The sequence below is a fragment of the Fringilla coelebs genome (genome assembly GCF_963513975.1).
Source record: "Fringilla coelebs genome assembly, chromosome: 7".
Classification (NCBI taxonomy): Eukaryota; Metazoa; Chordata; class Aves; order Passeriformes; family Fringillidae; genus Fringilla; species Fringilla coelebs.
This window is the reverse complement of record NC_140035.1, coordinates 10,939,904-10,957,809: the sequence shown is the minus strand read 5'-3', so window position 1 is coordinate 10,957,809 and position 17,906 is coordinate 10,939,904. Positions and strand designations below refer to the sequence as shown.

The window sequence follows — 17,906 nt, the reverse complement described above, 5'->3', positions numbered from 1 at the left end:
AAAACAAAAACAAAACATGCGAACTGTGAGTCAAAATGAAGGTTATGAATTTTTGAAATGTGTGTTTTTATACTTAATGAAATGTGACTCATAATATGGGTAGTGTAGATTTACAATGTTCTAAACTATTCATATCCTTTCTCTCAAGCATTCGAATTTTACAAATGATGTGACAAGTAAATACGTTGCTTAGAAACCATGGTGGGCTTTTGAAACTAATTCTTTTGTTTCTGGGTTTTTAACTTGGCAGGTGTTTGGTGCAGTGGAATTATCAAACTCCTCTGGTTTACTCTCAGACAGCACCAGTCATTTAAGGAGGGCTCTTAGATAAGGATAAAGCTTAAAAATCCAAGTCTCATGTTATTCCAGCTCCCTGTCTGTATGGCATGCCCTCAATACCTCTTACAGTTTCACTCATGCTGTGTCCAATTCCTGAAACCAAAAACTCTTGTGAACCCCCGGGATTTCTAGGAAGTATTTTCTATGAAGCTTTGAAACACAGGACAAACTAAGCCAAAGAGATGCTGTGGTGAGGTCATACTGCTTTTAAATAGAGACAGACAGAAGCAGTCTGAAATAATTTATAACTCTATCATCTAGGAGAATGATGTTAACCAGGAAATTGAGAAGTGGGAGTACTTATAAACGCCACCCTGATCCCAAACTCCTTCCACAACCCCAGAATAGCTGGCATTACTACTAATATGATCTACAGCAGCACATTTAAACATGGTTAACATTTAAATTTAGGTTTCATAAATTACACCCTGCAAAGATGGATAGAGACAGCTCCTATCTCTTTGAGGTATTGTTTCATTTGCAAATTCAAGCAGATGGTGCACGAGCAACTAATGACTCAAAAAATCACCCCTAAAAATAGTCCAGAACAAGGTGTGGATTTATCAGGGAAGGAGGGAACAGAAAAGGCTTTACTTCCCCTTCCCATTTCTCAGACACAGCTCCAGCAGGAGCTCAGCACACCCGGAGCCGTGCAGCAGCAAGGACTCCATCCACACCCCATTTTCAAGAATCCCTCCCTGTCACCTTCCACAGGGTGGAGTTGAGATGAGGAAATGGGTTCGGCACTCCCCACTTTCTCCACACCAAGCATGTGTATCCAACTGAAAAAAACACCCCAGGAAATGACATCTTCATTAAATGTACCCTGCACTGCTGAGTACAGCCTGCAGCACCACTGAAACTTTCAGTCTCCCAGTCAGGTGGGTAGTGCTTCATGAAATCTGACTTTTCCAAGCAAATTCTATAAATACTTGTCACAGCTGCCTCATGAGGCCATACCCTGCAATATAGTGTACCTCCAGCGGGAAGCCAGCTTTGCTGTCACTCCCCTGTTTGTGATGATGTTGTACCCCTGTCTAACCACACTCATACAGACTCTCAGGGAGGCAGAGAGTCCCTTCAGGATGTGCTGTGGGGTTTGGGGAGGGGTGAGGGAAACCTGCCATGCAGCCCAATTATGTAAACCACAAATTCCTCAGAGCACCGTGCCTGAGCAGTGCCTGGCAGAAGGCACTGTTCACAGCCATCCCCAAAGCAATGCTGTTCTGAAGTAATAAATATTAATAATTTCTGGTTAAAGATCCCAGCACAAGTAAAGCCTCAGCTTGAAAAGTAAAATGTTTCTGTATGAAAAGCAGGAGGGCCTCTGGCAATTTGAACAGCTACAGGAAGGTGTTATTATTTACTGCACATATACAGGCAGAAAATATATATTAAAACACACTTCACTTATTTCTGTGAAGCATAAAACTCTCCTCCTGCTACATACCTTGTTCTTTTCTCTTGCTCAAAGCATGTCTTCCACCTGTGTTCCTCATGTCCCTGTCCTCTCCTGCTGAATACACTGGGAAGAAAGCACTCTCCTTCCATTTTTGTTAAGAGCAGAGACTGATACCACAATATTCTAAGTGTTATACTTCAACTGATTTGTTAGCCCGTGTTTAGTATATTTTTATTTTTGGCTTGTCTTATCTGTTTATTATGCAATAAAAAATAGTTGCTGTTAGGACTCATTATTGAACCACTTCTGATATACATTTTTTCACTGAAGCATAGCTCTTTTCCCTATTACAAATGCAGCTCTAAATTTTTAAGACCTTGCCTGTTCTTATCTTATGTGTTTCCCCTTTCCTTTTGTGACATCCTAAATAAAAACAATGTCTAAAAATAAAGGAAAATATATGATAATTATATACAGTGTGCCAGAAGAAAGAGTTGCACCAGAACACATTGGGTGAGGATCTGACTACATCAGCCAAATGAAGCAAAGAGGTTCTGAAGTGGATTCCATGAGAGAAGAAAGCAACCATTCACCTTGGCTCTATCACTTACTCAAAGGTGTGTAGATGAACCTGGTTCTGAGTGAAAGTCTTGCCATGGCAAATAAACCATAAAGTCAAATTCTGTGCTGGCAGAGGGATGATGCAGAATGATTTACTGTAGCTCTTCTAACATTTACAATACTGAGTGAGATGCCAGCATTCTGCTTCATTAACCAGTCATTTTGATAGCATCTTTTTTTTTTTCTTTTTAATTCTAGTAATTTTCTCTTCTTTGCAATTATACTGGATGTCTAAATCCCTCTACATAAATTATAGCTTTCTTTCTGAGGGGGAAACTGGCCACATAAGCTGGATACACACTCTCCTCCGAAGCCAGAACCTGAAGGGAAGGAGCTTGAGCAGCAACCCTAGACTCATTAAAATATTATCTTTACCTTGCTCCCACAATGAGCTGGTTCCTGTTGGCATCCAGTGCAAGCTGAGAAAAGTCATGCACACCTGGATAGGTGAAATTCGACACCCAGGGCTTCAGATCTGCAATGGAAACGAGAAAGCAGAAAACAGTAAAGCTGCTCCAGAAGCAGTGAGTTCACCCAGACATCCACTAATGGATTTCCTACTGAGTTATCTGTCAGGGGAAGGCTAATTAATAACCTCTTTAAAGTGTTTCTATTTATTCTGATTCTCGGCAGAATGTGCAAAAAACCCACACATAAACACAAGGCCGTCTCAGCAGTTATTTTCACATCCACAATGGAGTGTCAGTATTGGTTTCAGAGACAACAGCAGCTCAATTTTACTAAGTTGAAACTGAGGAAACATCTTCAGTGTCAGGTTTAAGTGGTGTAAAGGGATGAGGCTGCCTGCCATAACACTTCCCCAGCCTTGCCTTCTGTGCTAATCAAAGGGAAACTGTTGCCTGCCAGAAAGAGAAGGTTGTGACAACTGATGAAGAACCAAGTTAGAGAGTACTAGTCATCTGCACTCAAGAACTAGCTGCTTCAATGACAGATTTTGCCTTCTCTTTCAGGTGTTAGGTTCTCTTCTATGTTTCACTTTACCTAGCATTTCACAACCTATCAGCTAAATCCTTCCTTCATTTTTAGATGGTGGGATGTTTGGTGTCATCACAGCATCTTTGTGGCTGAGCAATTGCAACGGCTTGAGACTGACTGTATCAACTGCCTTGGATTTGCCCATCTAGGCAACTGTCCAAAATGCAATCACACAGGTTAAATGCAAAGTAATAGATCTGGCTATGCTTTGCTTGAAGAGACAAAGCTCTTTCAGAAGTTACATCTGTTAACATCAACTGAGCAATCTAGGACAGGAAGTCCTGTTGTAAAAAAAAAAAAAAAAAAAAATATACCTGTTTAAAGAAAAAAGGTGAATTACTAGTTTTAAGGTACCCTCAGGCATGATGCTAGGGCATTCACAGCATCCTATCTTTCAATACCACCACCAACTTTGACCTTGTGTATATTACAGATCACAGAATTTCTATCTCTCACCTTACACCTTTATTGCACAAAATAACTGGGAATAGATTTAAATATGTCTTTCAGAAAGTCATCCAGCTTTACTGTGAGGACTTCTCCTGACAATTTATTTTGTTAACCACTCTGGCTGTAAAATACATGGAGAATACCAAATGCCTCAGGGGGTAAGGCACAGATGAGACTAAATCTGTATGACTGAAATCCCCCTGTGACCTGTTGACAAGTAGCCCTGTCTCATTCAGGGACTGGTTGTTGAAGATCCAGGAGGCTCAGCATGGAAGGTAATATCTTCTGGTCCCATGCCAACAGGATACCACTACACAGGCCAATGACCTGATGACTCATAACAATAATGATGCAGTTCAGACCAGTTCAAGAGAGCTCGGAAAAAAACATGTTCCACTGTCATTTTATATCCCCAAAGATAAATTGGGGATATATGTCTCACTGAAGGCAGTCAGGTTCAAACACTTTGCTGCAGGCATTAGTTTCCCTTTCCACAGGGGCAAGAGGACAATGCTGATGAGGAATCCCACTAAGACCTGTGGTGTCCTGGCATGCTTCACAGGATTACAGATGTGCAATGGTTTGAAACCTTTGACATAGGAATTTTTGTGGTGCAATTTCAAGTCCTTTCTCCCTCCAGGGATGGATGAACCTTAATCAAGCCCTTAAGTTATTGAAACCTTAAGAAAACAGATATAAATCCCTGAAGTCTACATGGCCTGCCTCTCTTTCCAAAGCAGGACCTTGACATGGAGCTTCTGCCTCTGCCCCAACACCACCATGTTTCAAAACAGCGCCTATTGTCCCTCACCACAGAGCTGGACACCATCTGGCCTGGCCCCATGTCCTGCCTAACTGGATGCTGCCAGGGCCCTTCCGATGGTGAGAGCTCCATCCTCACAATAATAAAAACTCTGCTGCTGGGGCTGGAGGGTTTCAGCCATTCTCAGCATTCCTGTCACACTGTGTAACCACACACAACACGTGTACCTCCTCTGCTCTTCAATGAAAAGACATGAGTTAAGGAATAACTCCTCTAACCTTCAAGCATCCTCCTACACTCCTCTGGGACCATTAATGATGTACCAGCACCAGGGAGGCACTGCAGTTTCACCTCTGGCATTCTCCTAATGGGACTCTGACTTCTTTTTCTGTGGCTCTTTAGCTGTGGAGACATTTCTGAGCCAAGTAGCAGAACCAGCAACAATAACACCTTTCAGGCAGGTCAGCTGGCTGATGTGCTGCAGATCTTCTGGCATTTCTCTTGGTGATGGGGGTAGGATTAGAGAATTGCTATATAATGATGATACCTTTTAAGGATCCTGCTTTTAGGCCATAATTTCTCTTGTCATTTTACCTCCTCTTTTACTGACTCTTTCCCACTAACTAACCCACTATTAGAGTGCAGTGGCAGGAAGAATATTTCTTCATCTGCTGCTCTACGCAAAAGCACATCACTTCAGAGAGGTACACTCATCAGTGCTTCCTTTTAATGGCAAGATCTGACAAACTACAGGTAAAAATAATTTTTAAAAAATTAAAGGCAGTAGTTTGCTTGAATCTTTCCAAGTTGGCTCAAATGTCAATCAAGCCCAAGAAATAACAGGCAGCATCTTGATTTCTATTAGTACTGCAGGTGGTACAACTTATAAAGAAACCCTTCCCAGTTATTAAATTAAAGGCTGAAAGGCATGCATCCTCATAGCAAAATTAAGCTTTTATAGGCATGTAGTTGGAGATTATTAAACCCAGCATGGTCTCACATAACAATGTATAAATGCAAGTCGTCAGAATTAATGCCAAATGGCACATTTTCCTTCCCAAACTTTTTTCTTCCTGTTAAGAGGGAATGCAACTGCAACCAAGAATCAGGACGTGGGTCTTTTTTCATTCAACATGTTCAAATCTACTGTTCAGACCACAGGCATCCCTAAAAACCTTTTCAGCTTCACTCTGAAACTAACTCAGTACTTCAAGCTAAATGACCTTGTGTATATTACAGATCACAGAATTTCTATCTCTGAAATAGGTTGCCCTAGGTCCACCCCATATTAGCTGAAGTTTACACATATGGACCCAATGAACTCCAGAGATTGCTTGTATTTGACCTTCTTCTGAAGGTTGATTTTTCCAGTGCTGACTCCTTAATTTGGCTGAAAACTTTCAGTGCTGGGGTATGTTTACATTTGCAAAAGTATCTGTTTAAAAACAGCATGAAAAATTAAAAACCAAGGCTCTGGCTTTGCATGTCGGCAGCAGGAGATGGAAAACTTGGAACCACATGGCTTAGGGGCAAAATGTTCATCAAGGCCTCCTTTGTGCTTCTTGTCTCTAATCATTTCTAGGGGGTTAAAGATCCGTGCTCTCACTTCCTCCATGTGAAAACCAATGAACAAAAGTTTAATAGTTTCCAACACCATCTACCTCCAGATATCTGATTCAGAACCTCTAAAGCTCCACGAGTCCCTCTACGGCTCAAGGTGGCTCAGGTATCCAGCTGCAAAGAAGGCAAAGTTTTGAAGGAAATGAAAGTGCAGGCACAGTGGTGCTCAGCTATTATGCAAGCCTATGGCAAGGTGAAAAGAGGTCCTCTGCCATTTCAGAGGGTGGTCCCTGCAGCCTCCAGCACACTGCTCTGCTCTGACTTCCTGAGAGCACAGGGCTGGGACCAGGATTACTGAGCCTCACAAAACACAGAAAGCCAATTTGCAAGAGCTGGGTTTAAGGGCCTGATACAGAAGCTTTCCAAATCACTGGCAGTTTTCTGCTGTGTTTGATGGTTTTTGCACCACCTTCTAAAGATATGGTAAACCTGGTAGTACTTGAGCCTTCACCTCCTCGAATACTTGAGCTCCCCACCTCACCCTTTGTGTGTTTTGGAGGAAGGAAATATGTAAACACTGAGCTAAGGCTTCCCTGTCTGAAGGACAGCATTCACTGCTTCATCTCATTTAAGCCCCTTGTTGCTCCCATCCCCAGCAGGCTGGAACAGCTTTGAGTGTCCAGCACACATCACACAAGAGCAGAGATGTTAAATGCCCAGGCCTTGAAATTGCAAAGCCATTGTAGGTGCACGGAGCATGGCTACCTACAGTGCTATTCAACAACAGCACTTGCAAAATAATTCTCAGCAAGGATTTCCTATTTGAAGCAAAAGAAACTAAACTGAACAGTACCAAGGATTCTTTGTGTAAAATGAGGGTATACCCACGAGCACAGACTAACCATGCTCCTATCCTAGAACTGCATGGAAAAGCTTCAAAGAGATCATAAAAAGACCTTTTGAGAGATAAATTCAGAGGGTCCCCATTCCAGAAAAGATAACCTGAATCCCATACCTTATGTAAGGCTCTTTAAAACAGGCAGATTCAATAGTAAAAGTTGGGCAATGAAGTAGAGCATACACAGCACTTTGGACCTGTCAGACTCAACAGCACTAAAGAAGTACCTGTTCTGCAGATACTCAGACCTACTTTTGTGCAGCGCTAACTTGATCACACATTGAATGCTTCCCTTACTGCCTCAGCATGGTCTCTTCTAAGTTCTCTTAACTCAGCTTACTAGTTCAGGACATGCTTAATTACTGTGTGTGAGTATTGGAGCACTCCTGGCAAGGCTCAGATGACAGCCATGACTCCTGTAACTTGTATAATACCCCCTTTTGGTTTGCTTCACCCTTGGCACAGGGCAGATGATGTATAGTGATAAAACCACTCAGTTTTATTTCAGACCACCCACTAGGCTGGAGGACTCTCAGTTTTGGATTTGAACCATGACCAAGAGAAGCAAATCATATTGTAAAACTAGGAAAGGCCTCAGGCTCTCTTCTTGGTACAGACTGATGAAATGTCCCCTTTCTCAGAATCAGACCTACCATCTCAGACCATCCTCTGCTTCAATTATCCTCAGTATTCAGAGCTTTTCCATGAAGTAGACAGTTGCCTGCTAAGACTGAGGCCACAGTTTCCGTTGTGTGTGGGCCCCTGACCAGACCCATCAGGGACAAGGCAAACAAGGCTGTAACCAAAGCTGAGAAAGCTAATGATTACTCAGCCATGCTATCACCTGTCTTCTCAAAGGCTGCAAGTGTGGACATTTCCAAGAATGCATAGACGTTCCAATAAAATTACAGCATTATCTTTACTGGACTGACAATGAATCATATTTTAATATCAGCTTCATTTTAAATTTTAGCTCTCAGTTGTAGGTCACACCACAGGTTAGTACAATAGACTTTGGACATTAACTTTTACCCCCACTCCATGCTGAGTTTTAAGACTAGCCTCCACAATGCAAAACCACTCCACAATTTAACAAATTTATCAGGGGAGGGAGAAATCTTTTGCTGCACGGGCAGAGCTGAGCAAACAAATGTGTCAGCACTCAGAGCTCAACTTTACTTATGAGGCCAAAAACTCAATCTGGCTTTACCCCAGAAGTCCTCCTACACATACATATCACCCTGCTGTCTTGTCTTCCCATCACCACCTCCACCTCATTGCTGGTATTCTTTCTTTCTTTCTTTAAACCTGATCCATTGAAATCTTTAATTGTACATTAAATATGTCCTCATCCCAACTGCTGCAATTTCCAGTGTCATTGTCTTCTCAAATCCCTGATCTCCACTCACAGCTCTGAGGACTTAGAAGGCGGCTGACAGAATGCATGCCCTCCTACAAAATGGGCCAAACCAGCAGCTTCCTTCTCTCTCCCCTCAATACCTAAACCTAACTCACATGTTGTTCCAGCTGTCTCAATTTCATGGTTTCATTCAGTTTACCCTTCTGACCCCATATTCACCTCTCCTCCCATTCCTGCTTTCTTTCCTAGCAATCTTCACCTTCTAGACATGTTTCTACCTCATTTCCTGCCCACTCAAACAATTTTTCTGTCTTGACCAACTACAAAGCCCCTTCTCAAATGAAAGAGCAATGAACTAACCCATGAGTAGCCTGTGAGTCACTGTGATAGCAGTTTGCAGTGAGCCATTCCTTTTCCATGAGATCCAGGAAGCAAGAGTTGCTAACATCCCTGTCCAAACTGTCCCAGAATATGTGGATAGGAGATGACTGGAAAAATAAAGAATAAGACTTTTTCTCTTGGTCTTGTAAAAGAAGGAATAGTCCTTTCCCTCAGCTAACAAGGAATAGAACAGCACAGAAGAAAAGGCTCTGGTTTTTATCATCCTGAAGGAAAAAAAAACCCAAACAAAAGACTCGGGTCTTGCCTCCACAGAGCCATAGGAATCACAATAAACATAGTAAAATTTAAAGATCTGGATAATTTTATGCCTCTTCTTTTAATGTCTACAGCTTCTCTCTGAACTGATCTTGCTGAGCTTCTTCCACCCCAAGAGAGAAATGACAGCTGGAGATGTAGGCATGGTCCCAGGAGCCCAATAGCACTGACCCAGGAGTTCTCTGTCTTGAACAAATCATGAAATTATTTAATGTCTCAGTGGTTCCAATTGTTAAATGGATTTAGGGATACTGGCTGGTGCATCAAGGTGTAATTATCTGTAATGCATATGATGTATAGGAGGCATTAAGTATTGCATATTGCATACCAAGCATTTTGACTCTTGATTTCCTAAATTTTAATCGTTTCTTCAAAGCAAATGTGGCTAAATTGTTTCAATATGAAGAATAAAGAACTTAGTCCGAACCAAATTTTTGCAAAAGTACAATTATAACAGCTTGTTTATTTACTTTTTTATTATTAATATGGAACAGCTGGCAAAACATACCAATATATGAGGAAGAACCCAGGGATCCCATTCCAGATAAAGCATACACTAAATAATAAGCATGAACTAGTGCTCGCTTCCAGTATGGGACAGCATGCTGGTAAGTTGTCCTGGGGCCACCTCAAGGAAGGATTTCGAAGGACTGCAATTCACATTCCCAATTTGGCACATTTCTACAGTATGCAGCAGTTCTGTTCCATCAGAGAGGTCAGTCTCATCCTTCTCGGTTTCACTTGTGTTCCTAATTTGCACATGGTGAAGGGTGGGCAGAAGTTCCATCCAGACCTGACCTGGGCAAAGCTGGGAGGCTTCCAGGAGCCAGAAGACTTTCACTTGGTAAACCCCCAGGCCTCAGACTGGGGACTGGGAAAGAAGTCCTGTAACTCAAGAGAGGTTCTTCCCTCTTCAACATGATTCCTATAGCTTAGGCCCTCCAAGACCTCAATCCCCAACTAACATAAAATCATTTAGGTTGGAAAAGACCTCTAAGATCATCAAGTCCAGCCATCAAGTTCATTAGCTCAGCACTGCCAAGTCCATCACTGAACTACATCCCTAAGGGCCCCATCTACTCTTCTGTTAAATACCTCCAGGGATGGTGATTCAAATGCACCACATCAGGTTCTCCTTGACCATGGTCAATAAAGAGCAAGAGAGTATGCCACAGTGCTGCAAGAGTGGTGGATATGGAAGTGTGTCCATGAGACATAAGCACGTCCATTTGCCCTCCCTGAGATTTACAGGACCAAAGGCATGTGTCTACATAGCACAAGACTTTGTGGAAAGAATAAATTTGGCTTTCCTCAGCTGGCTGTCAACTGGGACAAACACCACCCTGACACTTCCTCCCCTCCTCAAGAACCTTGCCTGCAGCCCCACACAGCACTGCACAGTGTCATATGGCCACAGCTCTGCACCCCACCACCAGCTGGTGAAACTTGGCTGAGCAGTGCCACACACAGCCCCAGTGGGAGCAAACCCAAAGACTTCTTGTTCTCCTGAGGATGTTGCAGAGTGTTTAAATATTGTGATCTGTTGTTTACTGAGACAAGGCCCACAGCTGTCACGCAATCTCCCTCACTGAGAAAGATAAAGTGAGTGCTCGTGCATCACTTGCAGCTTCCTAGGACATTCTGATCTGTTTAATCCCTCTCTTCAGAAAAGAAAGCAACCTGCATCCTGGCCTCTACAACCACTGCAGTCTGATGGGGAAAAAAAATCAACACCTCTTTGTCATTATTCAAGGATCCTTCAGTCTGTCTCCTCCACAGCTGGAGGCAAATTTTTTTCACTATCCTTACAGTTACACGTCCAAATCAGCCACTTATGCCAGCAGAGGTGGTGCAATATTCAAGACAACCATTTTCACTAGTGAGAAGGTAGGAGAAGGCAGAGAAAGCAGGGCTAAACTCTCCTTGAATTTTTCCTGCGGGTAACCAGATCTGCCACAGAAGCAGAAGTGTCTGATTGTGGTGAATATCTGAAGCAGAAGGTGATCCTCTTTGCTGGCTGACCAAAGACTGAACTGGAGATGCCCAGTTTAATGCACAGTTTGTGCTGAGCAGCTGCCAGGCCTAGGAGGACTCTTGTCTTCTGCAGACAGAACTCCCACCATGAGGCAGTTAGAGCAAAGAAGGAGAGCACAGGCTGTAAATTCCTGAAAGAGTTTTGAAATTAGGCTGTTCTCATAAGAATCAGTGTTTTAAATTGGAAACTGGCTAATAATAAACAACCCCACTGACTTCAAGAAAAGTACATATTCAGAACCTGACTAAGATGAGACTATCTGTAGGCTTCCAGGGTAAACACTGTATGATAAAACAAGATTTTTTCTTATGGGATGCTAGTACTGAAGTGAACTTTATCAGAACATAATGCCATCCTTGAATGGAAGGTTTTAGGAGAATGTACTATGTTAACACTCACCAGAAGCAGATGTGCTAAATAAATGAGGTCTGCTGTACCACTGCTGTATCACAAACTTGTCCAGTTAGGGAACTATATTAGGTAAGATTTGAAATTGAAAATGAGGTCTCTCCAAGGGATGTCTTTGTTTGCACTGAACCACAGAAAAAGAAGATAAGCACTTCACTTTAGATTTCCACCCTGTTCTTTTTCTCTGATGTGTGCCTGAGATCCAAAAAAGAGGCTGCCCATCTCTATGTCCTAGATCCAGCCCCTGTGCCAAAGACAGGACCATGCACATGCTGCTGTTAGCCTCAGTTACACCAGTGGTACCTCTGGAAAACATCAATCAGCTACTCTGTTGCTCACACGAGTTTTACACGGCCTTGGTCCATGCAGAATGGTGACCTGAGTGCCTGTTCCGCCGCACTGTGAGTCTACCTCACTCAGTCCTGCTGCTAAGGAAGCCTCCCTCTCATCAACACCACCCCTCATGGTCAAGTGAAGGCTGCTCCTTCACTTGAGTTGTTGTACCTCTTTAAAGTTTTACTTTCCCTCACTCCATATGTTAAGTTACTTGATCACTTCATTTCCTGAATCTTCGCTGCAAAGTCTTCCTTGTCTCTCCTGCTTCTCATGATTCATTCCATCTGAAGCATTTTGTGAATGAAGGGCATTCTTCTAACCCTCCCTTTCTTCCTGAGGTCCCAAGAAACAGCACACCGAGTAATTTTTTCAATCAAATCTCATTGCTATTATTTGTGAAGTGCTTTGGACATCATTGCTACGAGCCTTGCTTAATGGAAAAATCTGTACTGAAATGCACTGAAGGTCAAATATTCAGAAGCACCCACAGGATGCCACCAATTTCCAGTTGAAACTCCATCATTAGTTAATGTTTGGGCTCCCTGCATGGAGAGCCAAGAGCAGCAAGGCTATGAACTAGAAGACAAGTCTCCCATAATGCACTGTGCCTTCCCTTAATGCTTACATACCCCTCTAATACTTCATCTCACAGTCTTCATCCTTCTTTAACTAAAATTTTGGTTTGGATTGTCAAAATCTTACTTGCTCAAGAAAAGTGTATATCTTGACCAGAATTTCATACGGGGCTTTCCCAGCTGGCCTTTGGAGTTGATGAATGCTAATGTGCTTTTTTTCCCATCAGTATACAGTAAAGGGAATAATGTATTAGTGACCAATTCAACAATAGTGGGAGTGTTTGGTGAAATGTAAAGAACTTTCTACACAAATAAATCATACCTTATTATCCTTCAGCCCACAAAGTTAAAATAGCTTTTGCTTTCAATACAAAAAAACATTTAGCTGCTCCCCACAGGTTTCAGTGTTTGAAGCTGGACACATTTCAATAAAATGTTGTTTAAAGAAATAAAATATTGAGAAAATACATTGCAAGCTACATTCAAGTCACCTGAATCACATTTATCTGGTAGGAGGTAATAATTACAGACAGTCTGAAGTAAACCCCCAAATTTAAACACTCCCAAACTAAATCACTTTGAAAACCTGAGGCAACAGACAGAGCAACTTGTCTGCATCTAGGAGAGATTGAGGATTAGACAATGGATCACATGCCACACATTGAGAACTCACACCGGTCATGATGATACACTCTGAAAAGCTGAGATTTGCAGTCCTGAGGAGATCTAAGCTATTTAACCAAGTCCCCCTCTGTTCTGTGCCTCAATATGGGATCACCTGAAGTGTCTTTATGGATGAAGACAGGCTGCAATTATTAAAGCAGGGACAAATTATGTTCTTCCAGCTTACCCAGGGGAAAAAAGTCCTGAGAGACAGAACAGAGAAAAACCTATGAAGTTATCATACTTTTTCCTGAGCATGCTGATTTAATGGATGAAATTAATGAGAAATAAATAATGGAAAGAACTGCAAGTGAAAGCCTGCCTACAACTCATTTCCAGTGAAGCTGTGAACATCCAAATGATTCACGTAACACAGATGAGTTTGCAAAGTTTTAAGCACTTGGTAAACAAGATGAAGCCAAACACTCTGCAGCCATGATAAACATGAGTGCAAGTCCCTCATGGCTCTGGCTCTTGAAATAACAAACCTTATATAGTATTGACATGGAAGATGTTTCTGGTTTTCCCAAAAGGCATGTTACAAAGGAGCTCCAAATGTCTTTAAGGAATAGCAAAGGTGCTTTATATCTAAGAAAAGGCTGCACAACCATGAAGTATACTGCTGGCAACCAGGACAGTAGGACACAGGCACAGCCCAATTGCAAATGCAGGCACTGATCTATTGGCAGCAAAACCCATACAGAAAAAACGAGAAATATGAACATGATTGACAAGAAGGAGAAACAAATTCTCTGGTGTTTGGCTTACCAGAGTGGACCACAGGGGAGCTGTGCTGGGATGACAAACTGTTTTGTGAAATGGGACTTGGAAGCACGTGTACACGCATGTATAAATAAAAAGGGATGCACTAAGAATACACTTGACTTGTTTCACTAAATTCTCAACTCACTGAAAAATAAACAAGCATGCAACATCCCTAATGCAGCTAACAGTCAAATAGGTAGTAAGACCCAGAAACAGCCTCCTGGGAAGCAGAAGATCATTTTCTTATTGATCTAACAAGGGAAATCAAACTTTAACTGGATTTCCTATAAGCACAGAGTAAAACAATCTAATTATGAAAAGCCCAAACTGGGTATGTTATTATTGCTGGTGAGCTGTACAATGAGCACCATTTATAAGCCCCAGGGAAACTGGGGCACCGTTGTGATAGTTTGGTACTGTGCAAACACACAGGATAGTGCTTGCAGCACAAAATTCCTTTTGTGTCCCTCAAGATCTCCATGCAGGCTGCAAGGATAAACCATTCAGCTCATGTTCCCTCCCCAGCCCACATCTGTCCTGGCAGAGCAAATGTTATCTTTAGCATTTAAAGTATGTACATCTAGAAGCAGAATGTATGCCTCTTGACTTGTCTAGGCCATTTTCTCTATGTCACATGTAATGGCCCGAATCATCTTGGGAATGGAGTCTGTAAAGAAACACACATTTCTTCAGGTCTGAACACAGCTAAAGTAAAAGCATTTCATATACATAATCTCCTTTCTGCTTAAATGGGTAGGGCATGTCCTGGGTTCTACCTTTGTTACCCACTCTCATAGCAAGACAGATACAAAGCCAATCAAACAGATGATTGCTTAGTGAGGATGAGATACAATAAGAACATAAAAATACAGAATTTCTCAGGAAATAAGGGGAAAGTAGAAAGAAGTTTTACTTGGGTTCTTCTACAACAAGGATATTATCCAGTCAACTGGATGTTAAGAATATAATCTAGGGGTAAAGTATAATAAAAAGAGACTGAGCACAAGCAAAGTGGGAACTGAATACTAGAGAACACAAAACATAGTATGGCATCCCATATGTCTGGTGATGGGGAGCCTGGTTAGCAAAGTTGTGAAAAAGAAGTTATTCAACCCCTTTGTAACATAAACTGTTTTGCTAGCCTATTCATTCTGGCAGTAAATTAATGTACCCTGTATGACTGAATGGTCAGAGAGCTTATTATTATTGTGGCCCATCCACAGAAAATTGCTGGTGTAACATAATCCTTTCCCCTAGCAGCAGGAGCATCAGAAGGGCTCTGCTGGGGTCACTCTTTCAGTCATTACACACTCCCATTGTGACCAGGTTGTGATTCATGAGTCAATACACCTGGAGAGCCACAGAAAGCCCCTGAGGCACACTGCTAAGCAGAGACATCCTCAGAGCAATCTGGGAACACCACATAAAATTTAGATTCCCCTACTTGTCTACCATTGTAGCCTCAACCTGTGTGTGCTGGCATCAGAACAGGGTATAGCTTTAAGAGAAATCAGATTATGAACTGAGATGTGGTTTTGGACATGTGAGCCCTCTTGACCAGACCTTATGTGCAGTGGACAAAAGGTGCCTTTAATTTAATTCCTACAGTGTGTTTTCCAGCTGAGCTTTTCAGCAGAAAATACAAGATGAAACTGTATCATGAACAATCACAAGGAAACAGGTGCTGTGAAAAAACATAACTGAATCTAACGTGGGTTTAAGAATCTCAAATGATAATCTGGGTCATTTTCTTGATGCATCTGCAATTTCAGTCTTTCTTTCTTTTGCACAATTGTCAGGTTCTAATTAAATCAGGAGTTTTTGCCCTCTATCATTGAAAAAAGGAAGGGAACAAGAACAGCGAAAGAAGAGGACAGATTTTTTTTTTTCCTGTGAAATATTCATGCCTTATTAAAACAAAGCAAACTGGCAGATTATGAGTGTGTTTACACAGCCATAAATTCTGCAGGGCAGCACTCATACTGAGTGCCAAGAAATGCCCACCAATTCCTCAACTTCAGGAATTGGGGCTTTTAATATTCCCTGCAGAATGATTTACCTCAGTGCAGGATTGCACAGACACATCCTCTGTAAACTCAAAGTTTGGTGCTCCTGGTTAATATAGAGAGCAACGCTTTTTCTCTTTTCCATACCTATAATATTCTCATAACTTTTTTATTTACTGAATTGAATTTCACTGCTTTTTAACAGCAAGGGCTTCTCCTTTTGGCCCTCCCCAGTTAAAACAGATGGTTAGATTTATTTAGCAACTAAAATCAAGGTTTATTTACCAGACCAAGGTTAGAGCCAGTGCTGTATCATGTAGACCTAAAGATTCTGCTAATTTATTTTAATCTACTTAAACCTTCAAGGCATGGATAATGGAAAACAGACAAGAAATGTCTTAAACTTTCCAAATTAAGAGACAAGAGTTTCCTCTTCTGTGAAGAATAGTAAAGCTCTCTAGAAGAACCCTGAAAGGTCAGCAAGGAAGCCTTTGACTACTTTCTTCCTGGAAACCCTATCTCAAAGGTCACAAAACCACAACTGAATTGCCTTTAGCAAAGAACCTAACTAGAGACACATTGCAAGGTACTCAATTGCCTTTAGCAAAGAATGTAACTGGAGATGCATTGCAAAGTTTTAAATGGGAACCAAAATCGATATTCCAACATTTCGGGGGAAGCCATTTTTAGCAAGGAGACTCAGCAGCTGCTGATGCTGGCACATCGAGTTGAACAAACTAGTCTGGAGTGAATTTTCAAATAATAGTGGTACCAATATAAAGATCTAGCTGCTGTGTGGATAAGTGGACAGATTATCCAGACAACAATTGAGGAATACATGACATGTACGGTCATGGAAAATCTGAGCGGATGAGGACAAGAGAAATCCCACGCTTCAAAAGAACAGGAAAAGAATTGGCCATTGCAACACAAAGGCCCCCTCTCACATTCAAGTTAAATGCCCAGATGAAGGACAGAAAAACTACTAGCCCAGGTGACAAATACATAACAAAACCAAACCAAACCAGGAATGCTACAAACAAAAGCACAGTCACTCCCTGCAATTTTAAATCAACTAATTTCTCTTGCATTCAAGCGTGTCCAAATTCTCTATCACATTTCACTTATTAAGTGTCTGGCTTCAGCAAGCCAGGTGAGGCATTACTGAAACCAGTTAGAGAAAAGGAAACTGAAACACAGTTTCAGCATGGCACAAGATTACAGGGAGCCTGTAACAGGGTAGAAAATTGAGATTCTTAGACCAGTAGTCCCAAAACAGCCTGGATTAAGTGACTGCTGTGAAACCTCAGAATTAAAACGCTGTAAAGCATCAAAGGGAAAATGATTTGTCAGGCCAATTCCCCTGGCCTGTGGATCACAGTTGCAAGGAAAAACAGCACAGACTAAACCTAAATGGATCATCCAGTTGGAATCTGGATCAGGAACAGAAGCTCTTACCTTCAAAAGCAATTGTGGGGTGTTCTTTCCTAACACATTGCTGATGTTCAGCTTCAGTGTATTCAGGTACATTCTGTGATGCTGAGAGATGAAAAGCAAGAAGAAAAAGGCTTGGCAATGACAGGGAAATGGCCTTTAATCTTGAAACAATCATGACTGAAGGGCGGCTGCAGATCTAGCTTCCAAGACAGGCCCACGGAGGATACCTGAAATACAAATAATTCCTCTTTCAGAAAGGTTCCTCTTTCAGAAGGCAAATGATTATCCAGAGTGTGTAACATGGGGAAGGGTGCTGCTCCCCTTTCCTACTAACCCCACTTGTGCTTAAGTACATAAGGTAATATTCCACAAACAGCACAAAAAAACCAAACCAAACCAAAACAACAAAAAACAAAAATCAAAAGACACACCCCAATTTACAACCAAAAAAAAGGGAAGTGCACAGCTCCCTAAACACCTATCTCTGTGTACCCTTGGGGTGTGCATCTTATAAAGCACCTGGTGAGCAATGGCTGGCACTGACAACATGAAATTTCAAATATCCCAGGTGTAAATGTTTCCCCGGTGTGGACACCTCCCTCCTCAATTTCAAAATGTGTCCATAGTAAATTCCA

General features: G+C 41.8%; 1 protein-coding gene across 1 annotated transcript in view; it reads right to left on the bottom strand.

Moving 5' to 3' along the window:
* SEMA5B (semaphorin 5B) overlaps positions 1 to 17,446 on the bottom strand; it is a gene marked incomplete at both ends in the record, with an annotated part of 125,622 nt that extends 108,176 nt beyond the window's left edge. Inside the window, 2 exons of the mRNA XM_084209151.1 lie at positions 2,738 to 2,837; positions 17,293 to 17,446. Coding sequence (XP_084065277.1) covers positions 2,738 to 2,837; positions 17,293 to 17,446 — 254 coding nt within the window. The remainder of the gene's footprint in view (positions 1 to 2,737; positions 2,838 to 17,292) is intronic.
* Between the last annotated feature and the right edge of the window lie 460 nt (positions 17,447 to 17,906).